Genomic DNA, 24,423 nt, shown 5'->3' with positions numbered 1-24,423 from the left:
AGTGAAAGACCATAATGCTGTCTCTTGGGATGCCTTATGATTTTTGTTTTACCTGCTGGACTGGACCCATTGGGGCCGGTGAACGGGGATTAGATGCATCTTCCTCATTTATGTATCTTCAGTAACTAGTGTGTAGATGTTGAATGAATGAATGAATGATAAGAAATCTATGTCTGTCATCAACCAGTTAAAGCACTTTGCACAGCAACCAGAAGACATACGTGTATGGTGGCTGTTTCTATGCAGAAACAGTCTGGAGACATTCACCTATCTACACCACAGAGGCTAGAAGCCGTGCTTACATCGCTAGCTCATGCATGCAGAAGGAGCTCAGTAAACGTCTTATCAGTGGAAGAAGCTTCTTCCAAGCAAGGCTCTGCCTATAAGGGCCTCTAATCAATCAAGAAAGAGACTGGATTCTCTTCTCGGGGGCCTGGTTCCCCTCTTCCCTTTACCCCTCGGGGAAATGGAGCCTCCTGGTCCCTCCTGGACTCAGTTCCCCCAGGGCCTCTCCTAGACGAGCCCCAGGAGTGATGATAGAATGTGGTTTTAGAGGAAGCGTGCAGGAGGGCAGACCGGGGTTATTCCAGAATCCCAGCCGGGCCGGGCCGGGCAGAGAGCCCGAGCTTGGGAGAGTCATCCTGGGACTGGCCGAGAAGAGCTCCAAGGGGCGGGCCAGGGTCAGCGAGCGGCCCCGGGCCAGGGGGCGGAGAGGTCGGTCGCGCCGAGGGCGGGGAGTGAGGGGTGCGAATCGGCCCCGCGGGCCCCGGTGCCGTGGAGAGGGGAAGGCCTGCGAGAGGACGCAGGGGTCAGTGCGGAGGGGCTCGGGGCCGCAGACCCGCAGGGCGCGGCGGGCGGGGTGCAGGGCGGAGAGCGCGGCAGGCGAGCGGGCGGGCGGGCGGGCGGGGGGCGGCGCCGGCGCCGGGGGTGGGGAGCGGGTTGGGCGGCTGCGCGGGCTCCGCTTCAGCCGCCGCCGCTAGGGCGCGGGGGGCGGGGGGCTCGGCGCCGCGAGCTCGGCCATTGTGGGAGCCGCTCCCCTCCGCCGCGCCGCAGCCGCCCGCCGGCCTCCTGCTCGCGCTCACACGGTAAGGCGCGGGGCGGGCTCGGGGGCTCCCGGCTCCTCCGCCGGCTGCGCGGCGATGCTTGGAGCGGGGCTGCCGCACCCCAGCTCTGGAGCGACTGGCATGCGGGTTGACAGGCACGGGCACCGGCGGGCCGTGCGGGCCTCGCACCTGCAGCGCGGCGAGTGCGGAGCGCGCGGAGCCGGGGTTCCCTCGGGCGGCCGCTGCCCGGGCCAAAGGGAGGCGTGTTTCTGGGAAAAAAAAAAAAAAAATGGGCCACACGACAGGGACCTGCAGGAGCCTGCAAGGCTGGGCAGGGAAACTCGCCTCTGGGTTCCCGAGATCGGCCGATGGCACCGACGCCCTGCCGATCCTCGGTCACGCGTCCCCGCTCTTTGTCAGCCACGCGCGCGGCGGGCACGGGGACCCACCCGCGCCGCCACCGACTCCCGGGGGCGCCCCTCCCCTCCCCCCCGCCGTGGGGGTGGAGGCGAGGTGGGGAGGGCAGCAGCCTGTCGGTGCCCGGTCAGATGTCTGTAGCCGACCCAGGTGGCCTGGGGACCTTCGAGATGCGCTGGGGGTGTGGGCGCGGGTTCCTGCCAGCCCGGGATGGATGGAGTGACTGAGGAGTAGGGCGGAAGCCCGGAGGTCATACAGGTGTGAGTGTGTGTGAGAGGTCGAAGACTGTCACCGACCCGGGGAGAGCCGAGGAGGGCCCGGCTTCTCACGCAGGAGGCCTTGCTTTTGAGGGCCTTTGTAGTAAAAATGGGCGTCTAGGAGGGGAATGGGCGGCTCTAGAATAAAGCAGGTGGTCTGGGAGGAGGGACGGTTTCCTGCCCAGAACTGGGGGCAGGATGGGTGCACAGCCTGAGTTTCCTAGAGGTTGCGGCTGTCACTTCAGCACCCGACAGGGCGAAAGAGGTGGGAGGTAGGTACTAGAAGGGAATGGTGAGGCTGAGGTCACTGCTACGATAAAGGGCGAAGCGGTGCCAGCCCTTGATCTTTTCAACTCTTTCGATAGTAAGAGAGGGTCTTGCTGTTCCATGGGAAGAGCCTCACACTGCTGACACAGGAATGCCCTGGTAGGGCTGTTCTGTCTGCCCTGGGCTTCATAGGAAACCCTTGCACGGTGGGATGTTCTTTTGTTATCTGAGTTCTGTGTTCTGGGGGAGATGTCAGTGATCCAGGAGAGTGTCTCTGCCTCTTGCTTGCTTCTAAGCTGAGATTCCCAGAATCTAGGAGGAGCTGTGCCCAGAGACCCAGGCATTTAGGCCACTTCCCTGCTTTGCACAGCCCTGTGTGCAGATATTCCCCTGTAAGCAAAAGTTGACAGCTTTTGCCATCCCCCGCTCCCTGGAGCCCAAACAGAACTATGTACCTGAGCCGGATCTGCATCCTTACAGGAAGGCGGACAGCTGAAGGCATGCATCATCTTGGCTCTGAGAGCCCTTGGGGTGGTGGGCCATGTGTAGCAGATGGTGAGCTGGGCCTGACTGAGGGAAGGCTGCCCAGTCTGGCTGGTGGAGCCCAGCTGGTTTGGAATGATTGTGTTTCCCCTCTTCTCCCTCCACTAGCTAAACTGACCAGAAAAACTGCCGGTCCTTACCATCACCCCTGCCCCCATGCTGTGTGATGTATTCCCACACAGCCCTTGGAATGAGCCAATGAATATTTTATCTAAAGCTTGCGGTGTGACATACATGGTACCAGCTACGTTTACATTCGCATTTCACGGTGTCCTTAAAATATCCTCGAAGGAGAAGTACTGCCCCTCCCCCACTGTGGAGATGATGAAACTGAGTCTCCAGGAGGTAGAGTGACTTGCCCCTGATCTCACCTATTGTAAGTGACGGAACTAGAATTTACAGGCAGCTCTATCTTGCTTCAGGGTTAGTGCTGTGTCGAGTCTGTGTGCTGGAGAAGTCAGGAATCTCCACCTAGTCTAGCTCATGTTTCCCTTCATTCCTGCTGCTGAGATTTTGCATTAGCTTTTTGAAAATCCTTCCCATCTGTTGTCCCATTTTATCCTTACAGCATTCCTGGGAGGTAAGAAGGGGAATGTAATAATAGATTCCGTATTGAGTGCTTACTGGGTACCTGGCATCAAATGAAAGGATATTATTTAGTTCTTGCAAACAATGCCATGAGGTTAGATGGTAGCATCATCCCTATTTTATAGATGAGAAAGTCAAAGGTAACAAGATTAAATGGCTTCTTCAGAGTCATACAGCTAATGAATAATGGAGTAGAATTTGAACTCATATCTTTCTGCCTGGCTATTAGCAATAGGAACTAACATTCACACAATATTTTTGTTTGTTTTTAGACAGCTGTCTCACTAGCCATGGCTGACCTGGAACTTGCCACATAGACCAGGCTGGCCTTGAACTCACAGAGATCTGCCTGCCTCTGCCTCCTGCATCCTAGGATTACAGGCATGTTTTACCATGCCTGGCTAAAATTTTTATTTTTAATTCTGTGTGCATGTGTTGTCTGTGTATGGATATGTGCACATGAGGCGGGTATCTGAAGAGGCCAGAGAAGAGCGTCAGGTCCCTGGAGCTAGAGTTATGAGTAGTGGTAAACTACCTGCTGTGGGTACTGGGAACCAAAGTCGGGTCTCCTACAAGAGCAGCTTGCTTTTCTTCTTTCCTTCTTTCCTTCCTTCTTTCTTTCTTTCTTTCTTTCTTTCTTTCTTTCTTTCTTTTTCTTATTCAATTTTATTTTGTGTGCATTGGTGTGAGGGTGTCAGATCTCCTGGAACTGGACTTACAGACAGTTGTGAGCTTCCATGTGTGTGCTGGGAATTGAACCTGAGTCCTCTGGAATAGCAGCCAGTGCTCTTAACCACTGAGCCATCTCTCCAGCCCCCAGAATGCTTTCTTAACCATTTCTCTCTATAGCCCAAGTTTGTTTGGGTTTTTTTTGTGACAGGGTCTCCGAACATAGCCTAGGAGACACTGACCTCACAGTCTTCCTCCCTCAGCCTCCTAGCCTCCTGAGTGCTGGGATTACAGGTGTGCATGCCATATCTAGCCACATGGTGTTTATGATTTAGAAATATTTGGGGCTAGGGTTGTAACCTAGTGATTCAGTGCTTGCCTAGCATGTGCAAGGCCTTAGGCTCAATCCTCAGCATTGGGGGGTAGGGAAGGAGACTTATAGGTCTCTCTTTCTTTCGACAGACTTCCTCTCTGTATCCCAGGCTGACCTGGTACTCAAATGTAGACTAACCATAAACTACTTGTGGGGCTCCTCTTGTCTGTCTTTCTTTCTTTCTTTCTTTCTTTCTTTCTTTCTTTCTTTCTTTCTTTCTTCCTTTCTTTCTCTTTTTTTCTCTTTTCTTTCTTTCTTTCTTTCTTTCTTTCTTTCTTTCTTTCTTTCTTTCTTTTTTTCTTCTTTTCATCTTTAAAAACATTGTTACTGCTGGGTGGTGGTGGCACATGCCTTTAATCCCAGCACTAGGGAGGCAGAGGCAGGCAGATCTCTGAGTTTGAGACAGGCCTGTTCTACAGAGTGAGTTCCAAGACAGCCAGGACTACACACACACACACACACACACACACACACACACACACACACACACAACCCCTGTCTTGAAAAAACAAAAAAAAAATATTAATTTTGTTATGCTGTGAGTGTTATAGCTGCTGCATGCATGTCCGTATACCACGAGCATGCCTAGTGACTGCAGAGCCCAGAAGAGGTCATCAGATCCTAGTTTGGTTCTGAGAATAGAACTCAGGACCTCTGGAAGGGTAGCCAGTGCTATTAACCATTGAGTCATATCTCCAACCCCTCCCCCCAGCTCTGTTTCTCAAGCACTGGGATTATAGGCATGAGCCACCATGCCTGGCATTTTGTTTTGTTTTGTTTGAAACAAGATTTCATGTAGCCCAGGATAGCTTTAAACTATGTTGCCAAGGCTGGCCTTGAACTCTTGATCCTCCTGCCTCTACCTCCTAAGTGCTGGCTCTTATAGGTCTATCTATCTATCATCTATCTGTCTGTCTGTCTATCTATCTATCTATCTATCTATCTATCTATCTATCTATCTATTCATCTTTCACATTCTATATATAGATAAATAGGCAGATAGATAGATAGATAGATAGATAGATAGATAGATAGATAGATAGATAGATAGAAGTCCCATGAGTTAGTCTTGGCATATGTTATTTCTGTTTTGGTTTGGTTTGGTTTGGTTTTTCGAGACGGGGTTTCTCTGTATAGTTTTGGTGCCTGTCCTGGATCTTGGGCTGTAGACCAGGCTGGCCTCGAACTCACAGAGATCTGCCTGGCTGTGCCTCCCAAGTGCTGGGATTAAAGACCTGCACCACCACCACCCAGCTGTTTGGTTTTGTTTTGTGGTTTTTTTTTTTTTTGGTTTTTCGAGACAGGGTTTCTCTGTGTAGCTTTGCGCCTTTCCTGGAACTCACTTTGGAGACCAGGCTGGCCTCGAACTCACAAAGATCCGCCTGCCTCTGCCTCCCGAGTGCTGGGATTAAAGGCGTGCGCCACCACCGCCCGGCTGTTTTGTGTTTTTAAGACAGCGTTTCCCTGTGTAGCCCTGGTTGTCCTGGAACTCACTTTGTTCAGGCTGGCCTCTGCTGGGACTAAAGCCACGTGCCTAGCTGTGTTATTTCATTTTGTAAAAGAAGAAACAGAGGTTCAGGTAGTAAAGAGATCAAGTCAGTAGCAGGACCAGGAGTCGAGATCCAAGACTCAGTGTTCCTCATGTGAGCCTTTCATTCTGGTCACATTCTTCCCTCTCTCCTCCAGGTCCCTTCTCCCAGGACATCCAGTCCTTCCTGAAGCCGCCCCTGCGTGCCCACCATGTCTTCCTCAGACGAAGAAACGCTCAGTGAGCGGTCCTGTCGGAGCGAGAGGTCATGTCGGAGCGAGCGATCTTACCGGAGTGAGCGGTCAGGGAGCCTGTCTCCCTGTCCCCCTGGGGACACCTTGCCCTGGAATCTGCCTCTGCATGAGCAGAAGAAGCGGAAAAGCCAGGATTCGGTGCTGGACCCTGCAGAGCGTGCCGTGGTCAGAGTGGCTGGTAAGAGAGAACTCCAGCAGCTTTTTCTAGCTGGGTGCTGTGGAGTTGAGGGAAGAGTGGGCTGGTATGCACGGGCATGGTGGGGAGCTGAGAGGTCCTCAGGGCCAAGTCAGCTGGAATCTAACTTGTTCTTATGATGACTATTATTATTGCAAAAATGATGAGAGAACGTTCAAGAAAAACCTGAAGAAAAAAACAAAACCTGCCACCCCGTGCAGAAAGAAGTTTATTCTCACTTCTGCACCTTTCCCCTGGGTTTTCCCCACTCAGCTGTATTTTATGTATATAATAGTTACCTTCCCGGCCTATGTTCCAGTGTGGATTTGATTCTTCATTTACCTTTAAAAAGATCTTCTGATTTACATTTCAGATTTTATGGTTATTTTGACATTTATTTTTATTTTTCCAAGACAGGGTCTTACTATGTAGACCTGACTGTCCTGCAACTTGCTATGTAGACCAGGCTAGCCTCAAAATCACAGAGATCCTCCTGCCTCTGCCTCCTAAGTGCTGGGATAAGAGGTACGGGCTCCGACTTCATAGTGATTTTAAAGGCTGTGTGTATTTCATGGTTTCCTAAGTCCTATTCTTTTCTCACTCTTCTACTATCGTAGACTAGACAGTGCTATAATGATCATGGTTAGGAAGAAAAACTTTTGATTTCTTTTATGTTGTTTCCTTATAAGGAAGTCTCTGGAGAAGGCGGCTTTACTCTTATTACCTTTTGAAGGTTGTGCGTAGATTCTTCAGTATCTCGGTGTGAGGGCTACGGGCCGCTTCCTCTAGTCAGGAGGTTCCTGTTTGCCTTTTCCAAGCAGCAGTGTGGGTGCCTAGAAGGGAATCCGGGTCCTCTGCAAGAGCCCATACTCCCCACTGATGAGCCCTCTCTCCAGCTCTCGGGCTGGTTTTTGACTTCACTGGAGGCATCCCGAGCTGTCTCCCGGATGAGCGGATGAGCGCTCAGCACCTCAGCAGACTCTGATGTCCCCCAGCAGGTAGAAAGACAGAGAAGTGCTGCAGCTCATTCAGTGACGTCATCAGCTTTCCGTCCCTTGCCAAGGTCTGTTCTGCTCTCTGCTTTGTGTCGGTCGGATAACACACCTGCCTCCTTCACTGCACTCACTGCCTCTTACCCGGCCCTGCTGATCAACCTGCTGGCTCTGATTCCCTCAGCCTTTTCCTCCTTCTTCCACACGAGTCAGAGCATTTTAGTCTAAAGGGCAAACCTGCTCCCATCACCCAACTGCTTATAAGCCATCTCTGGCTCCTCATTGCCAGTGAAATAAAGGATTCATTATAAGGACCCACCCCCAAACCAGGCCCCACTCTATCTCTTCCGCTTTACCAGTTGCCTCCACCCCCATCCCCACAGCACTGCGCAGTAGCTCGCCCTTCAAGGTATGCAGCTTGTGGGATCAAACCTCTAGGCTTTAATTTTCTTCTCTGCAAGATGCTGGCCCTTCCTCCTCCTCCTCTCTTAAGTATCAGCCCTTCTAGTCTTAATGTCCCCAGTGGTACCCAGAGTCTCCTCCTCCACTCTGATATTCATTGCTTCTCTTTCCTCCTGTTCCCTTGCACAGCAGAGCAGTTAACCCACAGGGAGCCCATCACTCCCTCACAACTGTGAGCAATTCAGTGCTGTGACTGCTTTTATGTGCTGACCTTCAGTGACTTACACAGGGGCCCTGTGCTTGCTAGGGATCATCAAGCAAGGAGTGACCGACCAAATGAGTAAAGAAGTATTTAGAGGCTGATGTGTGGCAGATTGTGATCAGGAACAGGCAGTGGGCTGTAATGGGAAGTCAGAAGGGAGAGGATTATGTAGACTCATCATGGGTCAGGAAAGATGCAGGTGTGAGCTCTGGAGGAGCCGACAGCAAAGAGGCGTGGCAGGTAGGCTGCAGTTTGAACGGCTGGTGGACTTCCTTTGGAGGAAGTCCTTCTCCAGAGTCTTGGTCCCGAAACATCAGCTAGTAACAATGGAGCAGGCCCTGGGAGACAGGAAGGGGTTTCCTTGCCCCTAGCCTTGAAGGGACATAACTCAGAGGCCACTGAGTCACAGATCTCTCATTCTCCTGAAGGCAGAGTGGGTGCATCATCTTTCCTTCCTTATATTTTCTAGCCCATCCTTGTCACTCACACAGAGTTCTAGATGGCTTTGTGACAGTTTCTCCCTCCAGTCTTCTCCGAGAAGGCCCTGCTGTTTAAGATTCTGGTCTAGGCAGTAAGTCAAGGGGATTCAGGCAAAGGCCCTCAGGGTGGGTGTTGGGCTGGGCTGTTGTGCTTTGCTTCAGGTATCATGCTGATCTTTGCATCCTGACACCACCAAAGACTGTCTTGGAGAGGGGGCTGGACCAATGAGGCTGGAGATGGGGAAACTGCCGTGGTTAAAAATAACCGTGATGCAGTTGGGTGTGTTTCCTTAGCAGGAGAGAAGAGAGGCAGCAGAGTCGGGCGAGACTGCTACTTTAGTGTCTGGCTGCAGTCTCCATACGATTTTAGAATGTTGTGGGGGCTCCACCAGAGTAACGAAACAGGCAGCCTTGCCTCTGGAGAGACTCCCACATTTGGGTGCTGGGAGACCCTGAGTGCCCTGAAGCTCTCTACTGCAGAATCTGCCTTCTGGGAGGAAGTGCAGTCAGCCTCACACTGGAAGCAGCTGCGTCCCTGTGTCATTTTCTCCTCCTCCAGGTTTTGGGTTATGAAGCTGAGTGGGGGCTGTCAGAATCGATCTCTTCAAGGGTAGAGACTTCTCAGTCCCTAGCCCCTTTCGGTGTCTTGAGCAGGTCTTAGGATCCCACCCGATGGAAACTCCCTGCCAGTCACCCATTGCAGAGGAGAGAGGCGAGCCGGGGCTGAGAAAGCTGTTTCCCAAGGCATACCTCCCGGGCTCACAGATGCTGCTGCCCAGCCTTCCTCTGCCTCCCATCACCCCTTCCTTGCCTTTTGTCTCTGTCTTTGACAGCCTTGTCCTCACCTCTCCAAGCCTAGCCCTTTGAAAAGTACCAAGAGTCAGTTGTGAGAGCTTTAGGGTTTACACAGACGTTTCCAAGGGCTGTGAGCTCGTCAGGACACACGCTAGGCTAAGGCCTCGAGGCCTTGGGGACTTGCAGGAAGTCACACAGGATTGGCAGGCACAGATCTAGGTAACTCCCAGTGTGAGGTTATTCCTATTTCTTAGGCCATCTGGCCCAGTCTGACTCTTGTGCACGTGACAATTTCAACTGATGGCTGTGATCTCTAAGTCACCGCTGGGAGCAGCCTTGAGACCCTGGCCTATAGAAAAAGGAGAGGGTGGGGATGAAAATGGAGAGAACCAATAGTCTGTCTCAGCATCTCCCTTAAACTCCACACCTAGACCTTTTAGTTGCTTCTTCCCCGACGCTGTCTTGAGTGAACAGCAGCCATAATAGGCTATCCTTACTCACTGAGGGTGGACAAGTAGTGGGGGAGCTGGGGAGGTTATTTAACAAGGTATGCAACCCCATAGAATAGAAACGGGAGCATTAAGCCAGGCAGTGATGGCGCACGCCTTTAGTCCCAGCACTCGGGAGGCAGAGGCAGGTGGATCTCTTGAGTTTGAGGCCAGCCTGGGCTACAGAGTTCCAGGACAGCTAGGGCTACACAGAGAAACCCTGTCTCAAAAACAAAACAAAACAAAACAAAACAACAACAACAAAAGCTCCATTCTTTGAAGTCTGTGGGGGATAGGTGAAGAAAATGGTCAGACAGGTAGCATGTGGTTTTACAACCACACAACTCTAGGGGGCACCATTCACGTTTGTTGCAATACAGATTTGTATAGCTGTTATGACTACTTTCTTGTAGATACCTGTCAAGTGTCTTGTTTTGGCTAGGGCAGGGTTGGTGCAAAGTGATTCACCTTCTCCCCATCCATTAGGTATTCATTCATCCATCTAACACCTCATCCTTAGGTCCTTCTTGGTTTTTGTTTTGTTTTGTTTGAGACAGGGTCTTACATAGGCCAGGCTGCCCTTGAATAATCTGTGTGGCAGAGGCTGACTTGGAATTCTGATCTTTCTGCCTCTCTCTACCAAGAGATGGCTTTCAGGTGTGTGTCACCAAGGCCAGCTTTGTTCAGTGTGTTCTATTTTGTTTTAAGGTTGAGGAAAATTTTATTAGAATCTACAAGAAAATCCGCAGGGCAGGCAAGCTGTAAATCTCAGCAGCTGCCTGGAGGAGGAGAATGGAGAGGAGGGAAAACGCCATGCTGTTTGAGTTAAGGGGGCCTAGTCCTCAGGGAGCCACGTTGCGGGAAGGAGGGCTGGAGAGGAAGAGCAAGGAAGCCCTGTGTGTTGGGGAAAGCATCCTTCAACTGCAGGGAGAAAGAAGGAGAGGAAATGATGCTTTTCTGGTTAATTAGAAAAGTGAGCCCACTTAGGAAGCTGAAGTGAGCGTCTGTGGTCCTGCGGGAGACCACCCATTGTTCTGTTTTTCCAGACGCGGTCTCCCTATGACATCAGACTCCCAGTCTTTCTGCGGCCACTTCTCATGCTGCCCCTTCTTTTGCTTTTGCCATTGATATTCAGAGATAGCTGAAGATGTGGTTCTTTTCTTCATGGAATCCAGTCTAGCTGAGAGAGAGCATGGAAAGAAATAGGTTCCACTGTGAAAGCTGCACACAGGAACGCAGGCTAACCAGCAGGGCAGCATCCTAGAAAGTGCTGTTCATTCGTTAATCCATTCCCAGTAGCTGCTCCATTACAGCCTCCTCCAGGAAGCCGCCTCTGATTCCCCCCCACCCAACAATCCATCTCTTCCTAGCCCTTCTCGACCTTATGTTCAAGCTCTTTGTTTCCAGGTTCACTGTCCACACCAGACATGGACTTTGTTGTAAGTGGGAGTCCCACCTCGCTTTTCTGACCGTGGGCAGGCTGTCCTGGGAACACTGGTATCACGCTCTTCACAGAAGAGCATCTGCCCCTCCTTTTTGTCCATGCATCTCTCCTCCAGGACAGCAAATTCATTCACTCATTCATCCATTCAATAAAAAGACAGAGCCCCGCCATGTTTACCTGCCCATTACTGCACTTAGTGTGGCCGTTCCTAGGACTTGGTTAGCAACCCGAACTGCAGGAGGCCAGCAGTTTCCTAGGTCAGCAAGGACCGGGCCTGGGCTTTCCACTTCCGTCACTTTCCTTTGTTCATCCCAAGGCTTTGTCAGAGAGCAGGTGGAAACGATTTGTTCTGGCCAAGCCACAGATGGAAACAAGGGCTGTAGGGGTAGGAAATGGGACTCTAAAGAATAATTCTACTGGGAACCCATATTCCTGGGCAAACAATCTTTCTCATTCCGAGCATTTTGGAGCTTTGTACCCAAGAAGGCTCCTTCTCTTCCCAGTTTCTCTCGCTCTTTCTGACTGTGTGTTGTGAGTCCCCAGCTCTGTCCTGGAGCTTGGTTTCAATAGCAGGAGAGGCCTGGGAAAGTGGGACAGAGTGAGCTCTAGCCACACACCCCCAGCTCAGCTGCAGTGCTTTGAAAGTAAATCTGGGTCACATTTGCTGGAGGGATAGAAAATGACCACGTGGGCAGAATTCTGTGCAAGCAGCAAAAAAGACAGCCAAGCTGTCCTTTCTCTGAGGCTTGGGGTCCCTGTGGGACCCCAGCTGGTAAGGGTGGGGTTGCTGCACTGCAAGGTGCCATCCTGTCTTTGTGCCATTGGTTTCCCACCATGCTTTTCGAGTGAGTTCCAGGTAAATACAGAGAAATAGCAGCCTGGCTTGAGGCTGTCTGTTCTGGAGGTTAGGAATGCAGAGGAAGGACTGGATGCTTTGGGGACTGTGGAAGGCTGTCATTTCTTAGAGATGAGATACCACTAGAGGAACTGATAGGCTCTAGGACTGCACTTGCCTCTGCTCTGGCAGTACTTTACCTCACAGGCCTGTAGCCATATCTGGGTGTGAGAATTAATTATCCACTATCTCCACGTGTTATATCGAGCCTGTCTGGCATCTTTTCTCATAGTTGCTGTAGCTGAGGCCTGCCATGGTCTGGCTCTATAGCCTGCCGTTAGCCGCCTGTGAGAAGCAGGCCAGGTTCGTGGCTCTGTCTGTAAAAATAGAAAGATTCCCAGCTGGAATCTCTCCTTGGACTATGGATGCTGCTAAGGAGAAGATGTGAAGCCCTTGTCATTTGAAGAATGATTATGGGCTGCGCCCCACTCCTACCCCGGAAGTTTTCACTTTATGGCCAAGAGAGGATTCTGCTCACCTCAGTGAGTGTGTCTTTGGGCGTGCTCTCCTCACACCTTGCTCATTTCCACAGTTGTTTGCTCACTCTTCCATTCATTCCCGCCAGGGAATGGCTTTGTATATCTCAGTTGGGGGCCCTGAAAAGTTACTAACCTGATTGAGCCTCACATTTTCATTGTTAAAAAGGGGGTGGGGGCGGGGGCAAGAGCTGCTTCAGAGTCTTGCAAAGTGGGTTATGTGAGATCGTGGGAGTAAGCTGCCTGGCCCTGTGTCTGCCATACAGGTAACCCTTCACATTGGCTAGCCCCCTTGGTATCATCATTCACTCCCACACTTTCTCATTGGTCCATGGATATGTCCATTTACTCCCTTGCTCTTTCATTGGTCCTGTGCTTGCTGATTCCAGAAACATCCCTTCAGCTACTTTGTTCAAGGCTCAGCTTGGGCTTGGGGTCCAGCTCCTGCCCACGGAAGCAAGCAGGCCGTGGGCATGCAGCTCGGGCTGTGCTGAACTTAAGCTGAAGAAAAATGTGTGGAAGTTCTGAGGGGAGGGGGCCTCCTCTTGCACCTGCCCATCTGGGACCTGGAGCAGTGAAAGCATTTGATCTGGGACTTGGAAAAAAACAAAACAAAACAAAACAAAACAACCCCCCCCCCCCCCCGAGGAGCTTGCTAAGGCGCCCTGAGAAGAGGGAGCACACCCATTACGTGTTTTCATCCTTTCTCCCCATTCTTTGCCCTCAGCAGGAAGGGAAGAAAGCGAAAAGAGAACAGTTGGTGGGGGCCAGGAATTAAAGAATACAGAGGGTGTGGTTGGGACATGAACTCTGGACCCAGCCCGGGAGCTCCTGAGAGCTCATGTCATGGCTGGTAGTGCTGCTGTAAAGCCCTAGATGTGGACCAGGGCTTCACACAGGTCGTTTTATCCTCACAGAACCCTGGGCAATCACTGCCATTTGCAACAGGAAAACTAAGCAACTTGTCTGGGGTTGTGCAGCAAGCTAATGGAAAGTCAGGACTGGGCATTATCAGTATGCATGGTGTCTCCTGAAGCCCCACAGACACAATGTTCCCTGGGGTCACTGAGTACTGGGCTTCAGGTCCAACTGATGCCAAAGCCCTTGCTGTTATGAGTTATGCACCCGTGGGGAACCCCCAGTCGGCCAGGCCAGGGTATCGCACTTGTGAGGGAAAACTTGCTGGCATGCTGGGCAGATGCAGTGGCAGGCTGGGCAGATGCTCGCCATGCAGGCATGGTGGCAACAGCGGCAGCCAGTAACTCCTAACCCTGACGCTGCATCCCCTGCATCCACGTGGAGAGTTTATTATAAGAGAGAGATGAGCAGAGAGATAGTAAAGAGGGAGAGGAGAGAGAGAGAGAGAGAGAGAGAGAGAGAGAGAGAGAGAGAGAGGTCAAAGGGTGCACATCTGGTGGAGGAAAAGGCAGGAGAAAGAAAGAGAGAGAGAGAGAGAGAAAGGGACAGAGTTTTTCCTTAAAAGGAGGCTTTTACGTCAGGACACAGGCGGCGCCAAGGGGTGGGATCAGAATATTAACACTTTCTCTTTCCAGAAAGTTTCAAATACAAGAGTAGAGAGAATGGTGTTCTGAATATCCATCACCCAGAAACAAGAATTAGAATTATCAACCATAACATAATTGCAACGCTCACGGGGCAATGGGCAGGTGGTTCTCTGTGAATTCGAGACAGCCTGATCTACAAAGTGAGTTCTAGACCAGCCAGAATTACATAGTGAGATCTTATCAAAAAAAAAAAAAAAAAAAAAGAAAGAAAGAAAGAAAGAAAGAAAGAAAAAGAAAAAACTTAGAATGATGGTGGATCTTAACTCTGCCCGTATGTTCCACTTCTGCCTCCACAGTTAAGAAAAAGAAAATCAGAGCTGGGCCTCATGCTGTAGGCTCCTCAGGAAGCTGGGGGGGGGGGGGAGATTCATGGTTCAAGGCCAGCTGGAGGAACTTTAATGAAACTCTGTCTCAGAGTAAAGGTATAAAAGGCAGCTGGGGACATAGGCCAGGGGTAGACTGCTTGCCTAGCCTGCAAAAGGCCTGAGGTTCAGTCCCATTATTGAAAAGGAAAATTTGGGCAATGACATACTTTTGCATGCCCTTGAGGTCACTCACCTTTATTAGCATGTATTATATAAAATTATGACTTTTTCTTTCTTTTTTTTTTTTTTGAGACAGGGTTTCTTTGTGTAACCCTGGCAGTCCTGGACCAGGCTGGCCTCGAACGCAGTGATTCCAATCTCTGCTAGGATTAAAGGCATTTAATTTAATTTAAAAAAAATTGTTTTTGGTTTGTTTTTGGTTTTTGGAGACAGGGTTTCTCTGTTTAACAGCCCTGGCTCGCCTCAGAAGGATTTTAAGATCACAGAGAGAAGGAATTCTGCCTTGTGAGAAAAGCCTATATGTAAGACTTGTTCTGATGCTTGGGGAAGTATTCCACATGACTGTTCTCACCTAAAAACAGAGGCCACCACACTGTAGACCTGTTGAGGCCTCGGGGATTAATGCTCCAGTCTGTCCTTTCACAGGTTTCTATCATGGGGCAGTGTGGGAGAGCAAGGTGTGAGGTGGAGGGAAGTCGCGTAGATAAATTGCTGCATCTTTCCATTTTGGAAATATCCCAATTTCCTGAATAATGCAGACTGCTTGCAGCATTGTGTGTTAAGAACCTCACTGCCCAGGAGGATGAGACACTCTCCTGCAGAAAGGGCGATAGGGGTGGGAAGGAACCCTGACTCCTTTTGTTTTGTTTCACTTTTTTAGAGTTTGTTTTGTTTTTGTTTTTCAAGACAGGGTTTCTCTGTGTTGCCCTGGCTGTCCTTGAACTCACTCTGTAGACCAGGCTGGCCTCAAGCTCACAGAGATTCTCCTGCCTCGGCCTCCAGAGTGCTGGGATTAAAGGCGTGAGCCACCACAGCCCAGCATAAAGCATGAATCTTTTAAGAGGGGAAAGAGGGATTGGGGATTTAGCTCAGTGGTAGATTGCTTGCCTAGCAAGTGCAAGGCCCTGGGTTCGATCCTCAGCTGAGGGGGGAGGGGGAAAGAATATGGTTTTATTCACACAGAGGTTGGGAGGTGGTGGAGGGCCAGGGCCCTTTTAACTACCATTCATTCCTTTGCATGTTACATGCTGTTTCCCAGTGGCTGGTCTTTCTTTGGACCACCAGCTCCCAAATAATGACACAAAGACTTCTTATTAAGTTTGAGAGGTTGGCTTTAGCTTAGGCTTGTTCCCAGCTAGCTCTTAAAACTTAAATTAACCCATTTATATTAATTTGCATTCTCGCTATTTCTCCTCAGTACAGTAAGTCTGACTTCCTCTGCATCTTGCTGGCCAATCCCCTCCCTCTTAGATTCTTCCCTCAAGTTCCTCTCTCTTCCTGGAAGGCCTGCCTCTCCTCTCCTGCCTAGCTATTGGCCATTCAGCTCCTTATTAAACCAATCAGAAGGTGCCTTAGGCAGTTGAGGAAGACCAAACACATCTTCACACAGTGTGATCAAATATCCTGCAACCAGACGCCAATGGTTAAAATGACTTTAAGAAGCAGACGTTCTCACAGACAGACACCTGGAGAGTTCGTACCTTGCCTGAGGCCTCTTAACCAGTAAGGGGCCAAATGGGGAATGACTCTAGCTTGCACTGCCTTTCCAGTGCACAGTAAGATAATCACAACTACCATCTGTACAGCACTTCAAGGCTCACAGAGTGTCTCCACACCCTTTGATGCACCTTGTCATGAGAGGCCTGGGCAGGTGAGGGAGGCATTCCACACTCCTCTGGGACAGCTGCTTATTAGGGCTCCTTTGCTCATTCTCTGGGTGGGAGATTCTTGGGCAGTGGTCCTGAGAAGCCAGAGGAGAAGGCCTAGGGAGAAGCTAAGGTGGTGAGACTTGACCAGTTGCTATGGTTACCCAGCCATCTGGGTAACCATTTTGAGGGTTGCTATGGTGATGGACTGCTGGGTGGCAGGGAACCTTCTTCCTGGGTGGCTGGCACCATCCAGGCTTTTGAGATGAGGGATACCGCAGTTTTACAACAGAAGAGGGCAGCACAGAGCAGACAGAGTCTAGCTGGCCCGGAGTGGACTTCAGGACTTCAGGCAAAACTTAGGTTTCCAGGCAGAAAGCAACTTTATCTGGGACTGGCCAAAGTGGGAGGGACTGGACCTGGAGGCCAGACTCCTGAGACAGAGACTAGAAACAGGCAGTTTGCTTCCAACCAAATGATAGGATTGAGCAGGCCCTGTCCTGCCTGCTACCAGCTTCTCTAGGGGAATGTAAAAGACACAGCAGACAGCACTGTACAGAGGAATAGAGGACACACACACACACACACACACACACACACACACACCCCTACCAGCAAATGTATTTATAAAGCATCGGTTAACACATAGAAAATAGAGCTGTGTAAGCCAAACTGAAGAAGTGTTAGAAGTAAGCTTCCTAGAGGTTGGGGAGGGGCAGCAGCAGCAGATGGGATTTTTTTCACTCTTTCCAGTCTGCATAGGAAGTGGCCTCAGTCCTTGACCACTGAGTAAATACTGATTTAGAATTTATTTTTTATTTTTTATTTTTCCTGAGACAGGGTCTCACCATGTAGCCCTGGCTGTCCTGGAACTATGTAGGCCAGCCTGGCCTCAAACTCAAAAAAAGTGCCAAGGGAGTGCTAGAATTAAAGGCATGTGATATGTCCAGCTCCTGAATTGGATTTCTATGGTTGGTTTGTTTGTTTATTGATTTTTAGAGACAGGGCTTCTCTGTGTAACAGCTTTGGCTGTCTCGGAACTCAATTTGTATACTAGGCTGGCCTCAAACTCACAGAGATCCTCCTACCTCTGCCTCCGTGAGTGCTGGGATTAAAGGCGTGCACCAGCCACTAAGAGTTCTGGGATTTCTGCCTGGGTCAGTTAAAAATAGCTTTACGTGTTGAGGGTGAGCTTTCATGTGGGATTTCAGTAGATGGAGATGAAGGGAGCGGACTCTTTAGGCAGAGGGTTGGTGTTTGGTTCCGGGGAAGATGCTGCCCACAGAGTAGGAGATGCTGTGAGAAACAAGCATACTCTCTCTCTCTCTCTCTCTCTCTCTCTTTCTGTATATGTATGTGTGAGCTGGGATTGAACTGAGGTCTCTTGCATGCTAAGAATGTACTCTACTACTGAGCTACAGTTCCAACCCAAAGTATTTCTTAAATGCCTTAGCCTAATCAGAAGCCATGGACAGCTGAGTATTTGGGGATCATCTGGTTCATTCATTTATTTTGTAGTTGATTAAAATTTTAAACATTCAAGGAGTGTCCTAAATATCCAATGTTATTTGCCATATGTTGAGGATCTCATGGCAACCAACAGAGAGACAGAAGCCCCAGGCCTCCTAGAGCTAATGCTTTAGAAAGGGCCAGAGTTAAGCTGGCAGGGGCTGGAGAGGTGGCTCAGTGGTTAAGAGCACATGTTGCTCCTGCACAGGACCTGGGTTCAATTCTCAGCACCCACAGGGTGGCTCACGACTGTCTGTAGTGCCAGTTTCAGGGGATCCCAAACTCTCTTCCGACTTCTGTAGGCACATGTTCTGTACACATGCATACATGCAGACAAAACATTCCTGCACATAAAGAAATAGAAACTACTACCAAATAAATTAGAAAGGTAAGTTGGCAGTGCGTGCCTGTAACTGAGGCTGAGGCAAAAGGAGCCCAAGTTCAAGGCCAGCCTGGGCTACACTGTGAGAACTTTCAAACAAGAAGCGAGAAAGACCTTGTCTCAAAGAAACAAGAATAAGGGTTAAAGAAGAGAGAGAACCAGTGCCCACACCTTGTCATCTGACCCCCATTCCTATGCTTTGGCACGCACACCCCCACACCCCCATGTGCACAAAATAAATAAAACTTTAATAACAAAGAAAGAAAGAAAAGAGAGACAGTGTGGTGGTACAGGACTGTAGTTTCGGGTACTCAGGAGGTTAAGGTAGGAGAATTGAAAGTTCAAAGCCTGCCTGGGCAATTTAGAGAGATATTGTCCCACAATAATAAAAAGTAAAAGGGAGGCCGGGTGTGGTGTCAAAACAGGTGGGTCTCTGTTAGTTCCAGGCCAGCCTGGTCTACACTAATAGTTCCAGAACAGCCCAGGCTACATAGAGAGAGATCATGTCTCAAAAAACAAAACAAACAAATGAAGACAAAAAAAAAAAAAAAAAAAAAAAAAAAGAGGGGATAGGGAGATGGCTCAGCAGTTAAGAGCACTTGCTATTCTTACAAAGGACAAGAGAGGGGTTCCCAACACACACAAGAGGGACTACTGACAGCTGCCTGTAATTCTATCTCCAGGCGATCTTGTGGCCTCTGCAAGCATCCACAACGATGCTCCTCTTCCCCCCAACTAAAAAAATGTAAAAAGGAGGGCTGGGGAGAGAGTTCAGTTGCAGAGTGCTTACCGTTGAACAGGGGAATCGAGGAAGGCTTCCCGTGAGAATTTCCGAGAGTAGAAGTGAGTTTCGCTAAAAGAGGGGAACAACGGGTGCATAGTTCCGGAGAAAACCGGGTGCGAAGGCTCTGAGATGAGAGAACATATTTGAGGGGCTGAAAAGCGTCAGGGCTTTTGGGAGAGGGGATTCCGGAGGTTTTATTTCCTTGCATTACCCGTCTCTCCCACTAGATGTCCTCCGAAGTTCGTCCTTCCGTCTGCTTCCTCCATGGCTACCGCTTTAGAAATTCCACCGCAGGCCCACAAGCCAGGAGAAAGCCTCAGAGCTCTCTGGATTGTATGCTTTGGCAATAAACTTAGACTCTCGCTTGAAAAAGAGGTGAAACACAAACAAAAGCAGAAACCCGCACTTTGGTAGGCTTTCTCCCCTTCCCCCAAGCAGCTTTGTTCCTTCCAGCCTTAGTAAAAATTTCTCCGTATAAAAAAACGGGAACACATCAGCCAAACATGTGGACTTCCCCTTTCCCATTCATTAGAAGAATGCTTTACTTCAAACTCCCAGGGGAGTATTTAAATGCAAATTTCGTCAAGAAAGCAACTTGGGTTGGAGAGAGGCACTCTAGCTACAGTGCAAACCAGACCCCGCTTCCTAATTACCAGCTTTCTTTCCTTTTCCCTTTTCGAGGCTGGGTGTCACTGTATATAAATATGGTTTGGGCTGGCCTCAAACTTACAATTCTCTAGGCCTTCCGAATGAAGGCCTGGATTGAAGGTTTGCACCAGCACTGCTAGCTGAACTGTGTTTTTCCTTTTTGCGGGGGTGGCACACACGATGATGTGGGGGTGGGGGTGGGGGTGGGTCAGGCTCTCACTGTGTAGCCTTGTCTAGCCTAGAACTCACCTTGTAGACCAGGCTGGCCTCTAACTCACTGTGATCTTCCAGCCTCTCCTGAGGAGAGGATTAAAGCATGCACTATCAGGCCTGGATTTTTACTGTGTTTAATAGGAATCTCAACCCTTTGTCTTATCCTCCCTCGCCTCCTGGTCTTCCACAGAACCTGCCTAGCACAGTAGACTCTTCCCTCTGAGATTTCCCAAGCTTTGGCGAGTATCAGTCACAATTCTTGAGGAACCTGCTCGCAGGCCTAGGAGGGGATGGGGGCACTTTTCTGGTTGCTGTAATGAACTGAGGGAGGAGTAGGTGTAGGTAAAAGGGTTCGGATGGAGGCCTGCGGATGTGGATTTGCACCCGGGCCTTCCTTAGCCCTTCTGGTGTAAACAGTATAGAAAATGCAGTGACTCAGCACTTACACTGTCAACAGCCCCAGAGTTAGCAATTCTATATTCTTTTCTGTTTAAAAAAAAAAAAATAGTGCTTGCTATCAATCACCACACCAACTCCTTCATTTTCATTTTGAGTTCTCTGCTAAATGTCTTTTATTCTTTTAAGACTTCTTGTGTTTGTAGACTAAGCTCATTCATTAGCAGCTGACCTCAATCTGTGAATTGTGATTTTTTTTTTAAACACAGAGTCATACTGGAAAGAAATGAGCCTTTGCCCCGAGCATCTTCCTTGTCCCTTGGATCCTCTCTGTGTGATCTGCAAACTTAGAGCTTGGGCAGCTCAGCAAAAATTGATGGGAAGACGGATGATTAGCTGTTAGCTCACCCGCTTTCTCACCGTGGTGTGACGTGGAAAGCTATGACTGCATCTATGAGTGAAAAGCATCATTTCTTTTTCTTGTTATTAGTGTGGTGAGCAATGATTGACCAAATACTTGACATTACTCACAAAGTACAAAGGTACAATTCTTGCTCCAGGGTAAGAGGCCTCCTACCTCAAACTCTTAGGAATGGGAACTGAAATGGAATTCCAAGAGTCAGTTTGGGTTGCTCAATGCCACATGAAGTCTTTTTCTACCTGCTCATGTGCTTTTACTGTGACACTGACTAGTTTAAGTTACGACCACAACCACTTCCCCATCCCCTGAAAAACAAGTCAACAACGGTTGAACGGGCCAGATGTGGCTCAAAAGCACCATGTACATTTACCAAAGTTCATTGTTTGTTTGAGACAGGGTCTGACTCTGTGGCCCAGGCAGACTTTGAACTTGTAGCAATCCTCCTGCTTCAGCCTCTTGAGTGCTAAGATTACAGGTGTGAGCCACCTTAACCCACCTTGGAATTCCTCATTCACTGCTCTTGGTTCCAGGCAACCCATGAATATTGGGACTTGAATGATACACAGCCGAACAGAGAACCTGATGGACGCTGGGAACCCCTTTACAAAACGACCCCAGATCAATCCCTGCCCGTCTTGACGTCTCCCCTTTTTCTTTCTGGAGGGCGGAGGATAATTGGCTATTGGCTTCCCTCTTGTTCCCTAACCAGTTTTGCTCCAGAATCCTTTCTTTGTTCCCTGCTAGTCCTGGTGCAGCCTCAGGTTCCCACATTCCTCCCTTTTCATCTAAGTCGCTCTGTTAAGAGGGCTGTCACAGTTTAGTAATCCTATTGGGTCCCCCCTCCCTCGGCCCTATGCCCTCCCCCCACGTGCAGCCGGAATCCTGTTTGCGCTGCTTTTTCAGTTGTCATTTCTCAGGCTCTGCTCCTTGGCCTGGTTTACTTTTATGGTGATGGCTCTGTCCCCCTGGCTTCCACTTCAGTTTAGTCTCTTTCTGGAAAACCCTTTGTTCCCGGGCTTCTTTGTGTCCGTCCTGCTCCCTTCGGCCTCACAGAGCCGTGCTGGCCCGGGCTTGCCCCGGTCTTGGTTCTGGAGCCGTCTGGCCTCGGACGTGAGGCATCTCGGGCTTGTGCTCGCCGCCAGCCTTCAAGGTTTTCTCTAGGACCTTCTCCCGCAGCCGCCCAGGCCCCGCCGCGGCTCCCTCCTTTGTCCCGGCCGCCGCTGGAGGTCAGCGCCGAGCGGGGCTGCGGCTCAGCCTGGGTCGGCCCGGGGGTCTCCCGGCCGCGGCCGCGGCCGCCCGCCCGCCCGCCCGCCGGGCCTCCTGGCGGCGGGCCTCCGGCGTCGGCCGGCCTCCCCGCCGCTCCGCTCCCTCCCGCGGCCCGCCCGGGCGGTGGTCGGCGGCCCACCCGGCCCAGCAGGCTGCAGCCGCGGGCTGAGGACGCGCCCGGCGGCGGAGGCGGAGGGCTGAGGGGCGGGGAACCGGCCCGGCCTGGCGCTCCTGACAGGAGGCGCCGCCGCCGCCGCCGCCGCGCCGGGGCGGGCTGAGGGAGGAGCGGAGCCGAGGGGTGGGGAGGCGGAAACGCGAGCCGGGACCGGCGGAGCGCGAGCGGGCCGGGTGCGAGCGGGTTGAGTGCGACTGCCGGGCCGGGCGAGAAGGGACGCAGAGCCGAGAGCGAAGAGAGCGAGGGCGCCGCCGCCGCCGCCGCCGCCGCCGCCGAACCGCACAAAGGCCGAGGCTGGGGCCGCCGCCGTCGCCGCCTCAGCGCGCGGGCCTGGAGCGGGCGCCCCCCCGGGGCCCCGGGAGAGCGCGGCGCGGGCAGCCATGGCCGGCTACGTGCCGGGTCAGCAGCCGGCCAACCGCAGCCAGGAGAAGGAGTTCGTGCAGGCGTACGAGGATGTGCTGGAACGCTACAAAGGTGAGGCTGGGGCCGGGCCGGCGCCGGCCGGAGCCCGCGGCCCGCGGCTTGGCCCTCCCGGCCCGCGGCGCGGCCGGCTGCAGGTGGGGCGGCGGGCGGGGGGCGCGCCCACCCGCGCGGGGCTGGGCCGGGAGCGGCGGCCGCCACTCGCCACTCGGGGCCGGCTTCGGGAGAGTGGAGCGAAACCCCCCGCGAGCCCGGCTGGCAGGCCGGCGCTCGCCGCCGCTCCCCTATCACCAGGCACACTGTTTGCTTTATTATCTGGCCGGGGCCGGAGGAAGAGAGACGTGGAGCTGGCTCTGGAGACCGGCTGCTGTGGGACTCGGTGGCGGAGGAGGAGTTGGGCTCGGGAGAGGCTCTCGGTCGGTTTCCCGGGGCGAGCTTCCCAGCGGTGGCCCTCGGGGGGTCGCCCACCCGCTTTTGTCTCCCTGCCTCTCGGAGGAGTCAGTCGCGCGGGAGCCTTGGTTGCCCGGCACCCTGGGGGTCGCGGGGGGCGGGGGGCGGGGGTCGGGGGTGGGTGGGTGGGGTGCGTGGCCCGTGAGTGTGCAGATTTCGGTGGTGAGGCCTCCCCACCCCCACGCCACCCCCACCCCCCCCACCGATGTCTGGGCCTGCCTGGTCGAGGCAGGGGTCTAGTTATTTATTTATTTATTATTTCCCCCCCTCTCAGAAATAAAGATTGGTCGCGGAGCTCGGATTTCAGCCCCTGGAGGCTGTCTTGCGAAGCAGTTCAGCGAGTTAATGCCTAATCTCCGGCGAGTGCACGCAGAGAAAGTTTTGACAGGCCGGCAGGGCTGCGGGCTGCCTTCCCCTAACCGTCCTAGGTGCCCCGGGAGGAAGGTAGCAGGGGTGCGGCGTGACTCTGGAGCCCCCGCTTTGATTGATCAGAGTGCTCTCCTCGGCAGTTGGCACTTTTCGTCGGAGATGGAGATTTCCCAGAAACTTCACAGGCAGCAACACCCCCCCCCCCTTTTTTTTAAAGCTGGGGCTCTTGTGCCTAGCCTTGCTTTTCTTTCCATATGAAGGAGAGAAATCTTCAGCCCTTGTGACTGAGGCTTGCCTACTTGTTTACGACACCTACCCAGTGAAGGGGAGCTAATGGCAAAGCTGTAAAACCCCTCTCTCTCTCCCTCTCTCTCCCTCTCTCTCTCTTCTGGTGACACTAAGGCTCACATGGGAATGCAGCATGGGGGAAAACCAGATGAAATGGTAAAACGGACCCGCTAGGACTTCTGTTTGTCTTTGCCGCATCAGCTGCTGTAAGCCGTCCAGTTTTCCTGCCTGCAGGGAGTTTTCTGTCAGCGCCCCCCGTGGCCCTTCTTTTTAAGAAACGGGGATTATTCCCGAGCACAAAGAGGTTAGGTTGTGCTGCTGAACTTCATTGAAAAACGGATGCTTGCTGAACGGTTCCATTAAGTCTCCTTTGCAGGCTTTTGAGCAACATTGGGCTCCTCCTCAGAGGGAGGATACGCTGGGTTGGCTCCGGCTGTGACAGCTTCCAACCAGCAGAATTAAAGCACAAATAGAGGAAGAAATCTCTGTACCTCCCTCGGTCAAGTGGCTGGTGGCTCCTAGTTGAAAGGAAGTTGGGCGCCCCTGTCATGGGAAAGAGGAAGTAGGGCTTGTTGCTGGATGGGCGACTGGTGTTCAGGCCTTTCAGGCATCTCACTCAATTTGACTTTCCTCCGATGGACTTTGTTCAAGTGTGTAGGAATTTGATTCTTTTCAAATCCAGGCCCATTTCTGTCTTTCAATTTTTAAAGACGCTTTACGTTTATTTATTTATTTTTATGTGTGTGTGTGTGTGTGTGTGTGTGTGTGTGTGTGTGTGTGTGTGTGTGTCTATGAATGTTTTGCCTGCATGTACGGCTGTGTACCACCACGTGGGTGCCTGATGCCTGAGGAGGTCAGAAGAGGGCGTTGGATCCCCTGGAACCGCAGTTATAAATGGTTGGGAGCCACCATGTGGGTGCTAGGAATCAAACCCAGGTCCTCTGCAAGAGCAACAGGTGCTCTGAATTCTATCAGTCTTAGAAAAAAAAAAAAAAAAAA

At 51.5% G+C, this 24,423-nt stretch overlaps 1 protein-coding gene across 1 annotated transcript in view; it reads left to right on the top strand.

Annotated features, from left to right (window-relative positions):
- The first annotated feature begins 22,268 nt into the window (after window positions 1–22,268).
- Macf1 (microtubule actin crosslinking factor 1) overlaps window positions 22,269–24,423 on the top strand; it is a 322,169-nt gene continuing 320,014 nt past the window's right edge. The window contains exon 1 of the mRNA XM_059254918.1: window positions 22,269–22,371. Coding sequence (XP_059110901.1) covers window positions 22,278–22,371 — 94 coding nt within the window. The 5' untranslated portion in view covers window positions 22,269–22,277. The remainder of the gene's footprint in view (window positions 22,372–24,423) is intronic.

The sequence above is a fragment of the Peromyscus eremicus genome, chromosome 2 (assembly GCF_949786415.1).
Source record: "Peromyscus eremicus chromosome 2, PerEre_H2_v1, whole genome shotgun sequence".
In the NCBI taxonomy this organism is placed as follows: Eukaryota; Metazoa; Chordata; class Mammalia; order Rodentia; family Cricetidae; genus Peromyscus; species Peromyscus eremicus.
Note: the sequence above shows the minus strand (reverse complement) of the source record. Positions and strands in the feature narration are given on the sequence as shown.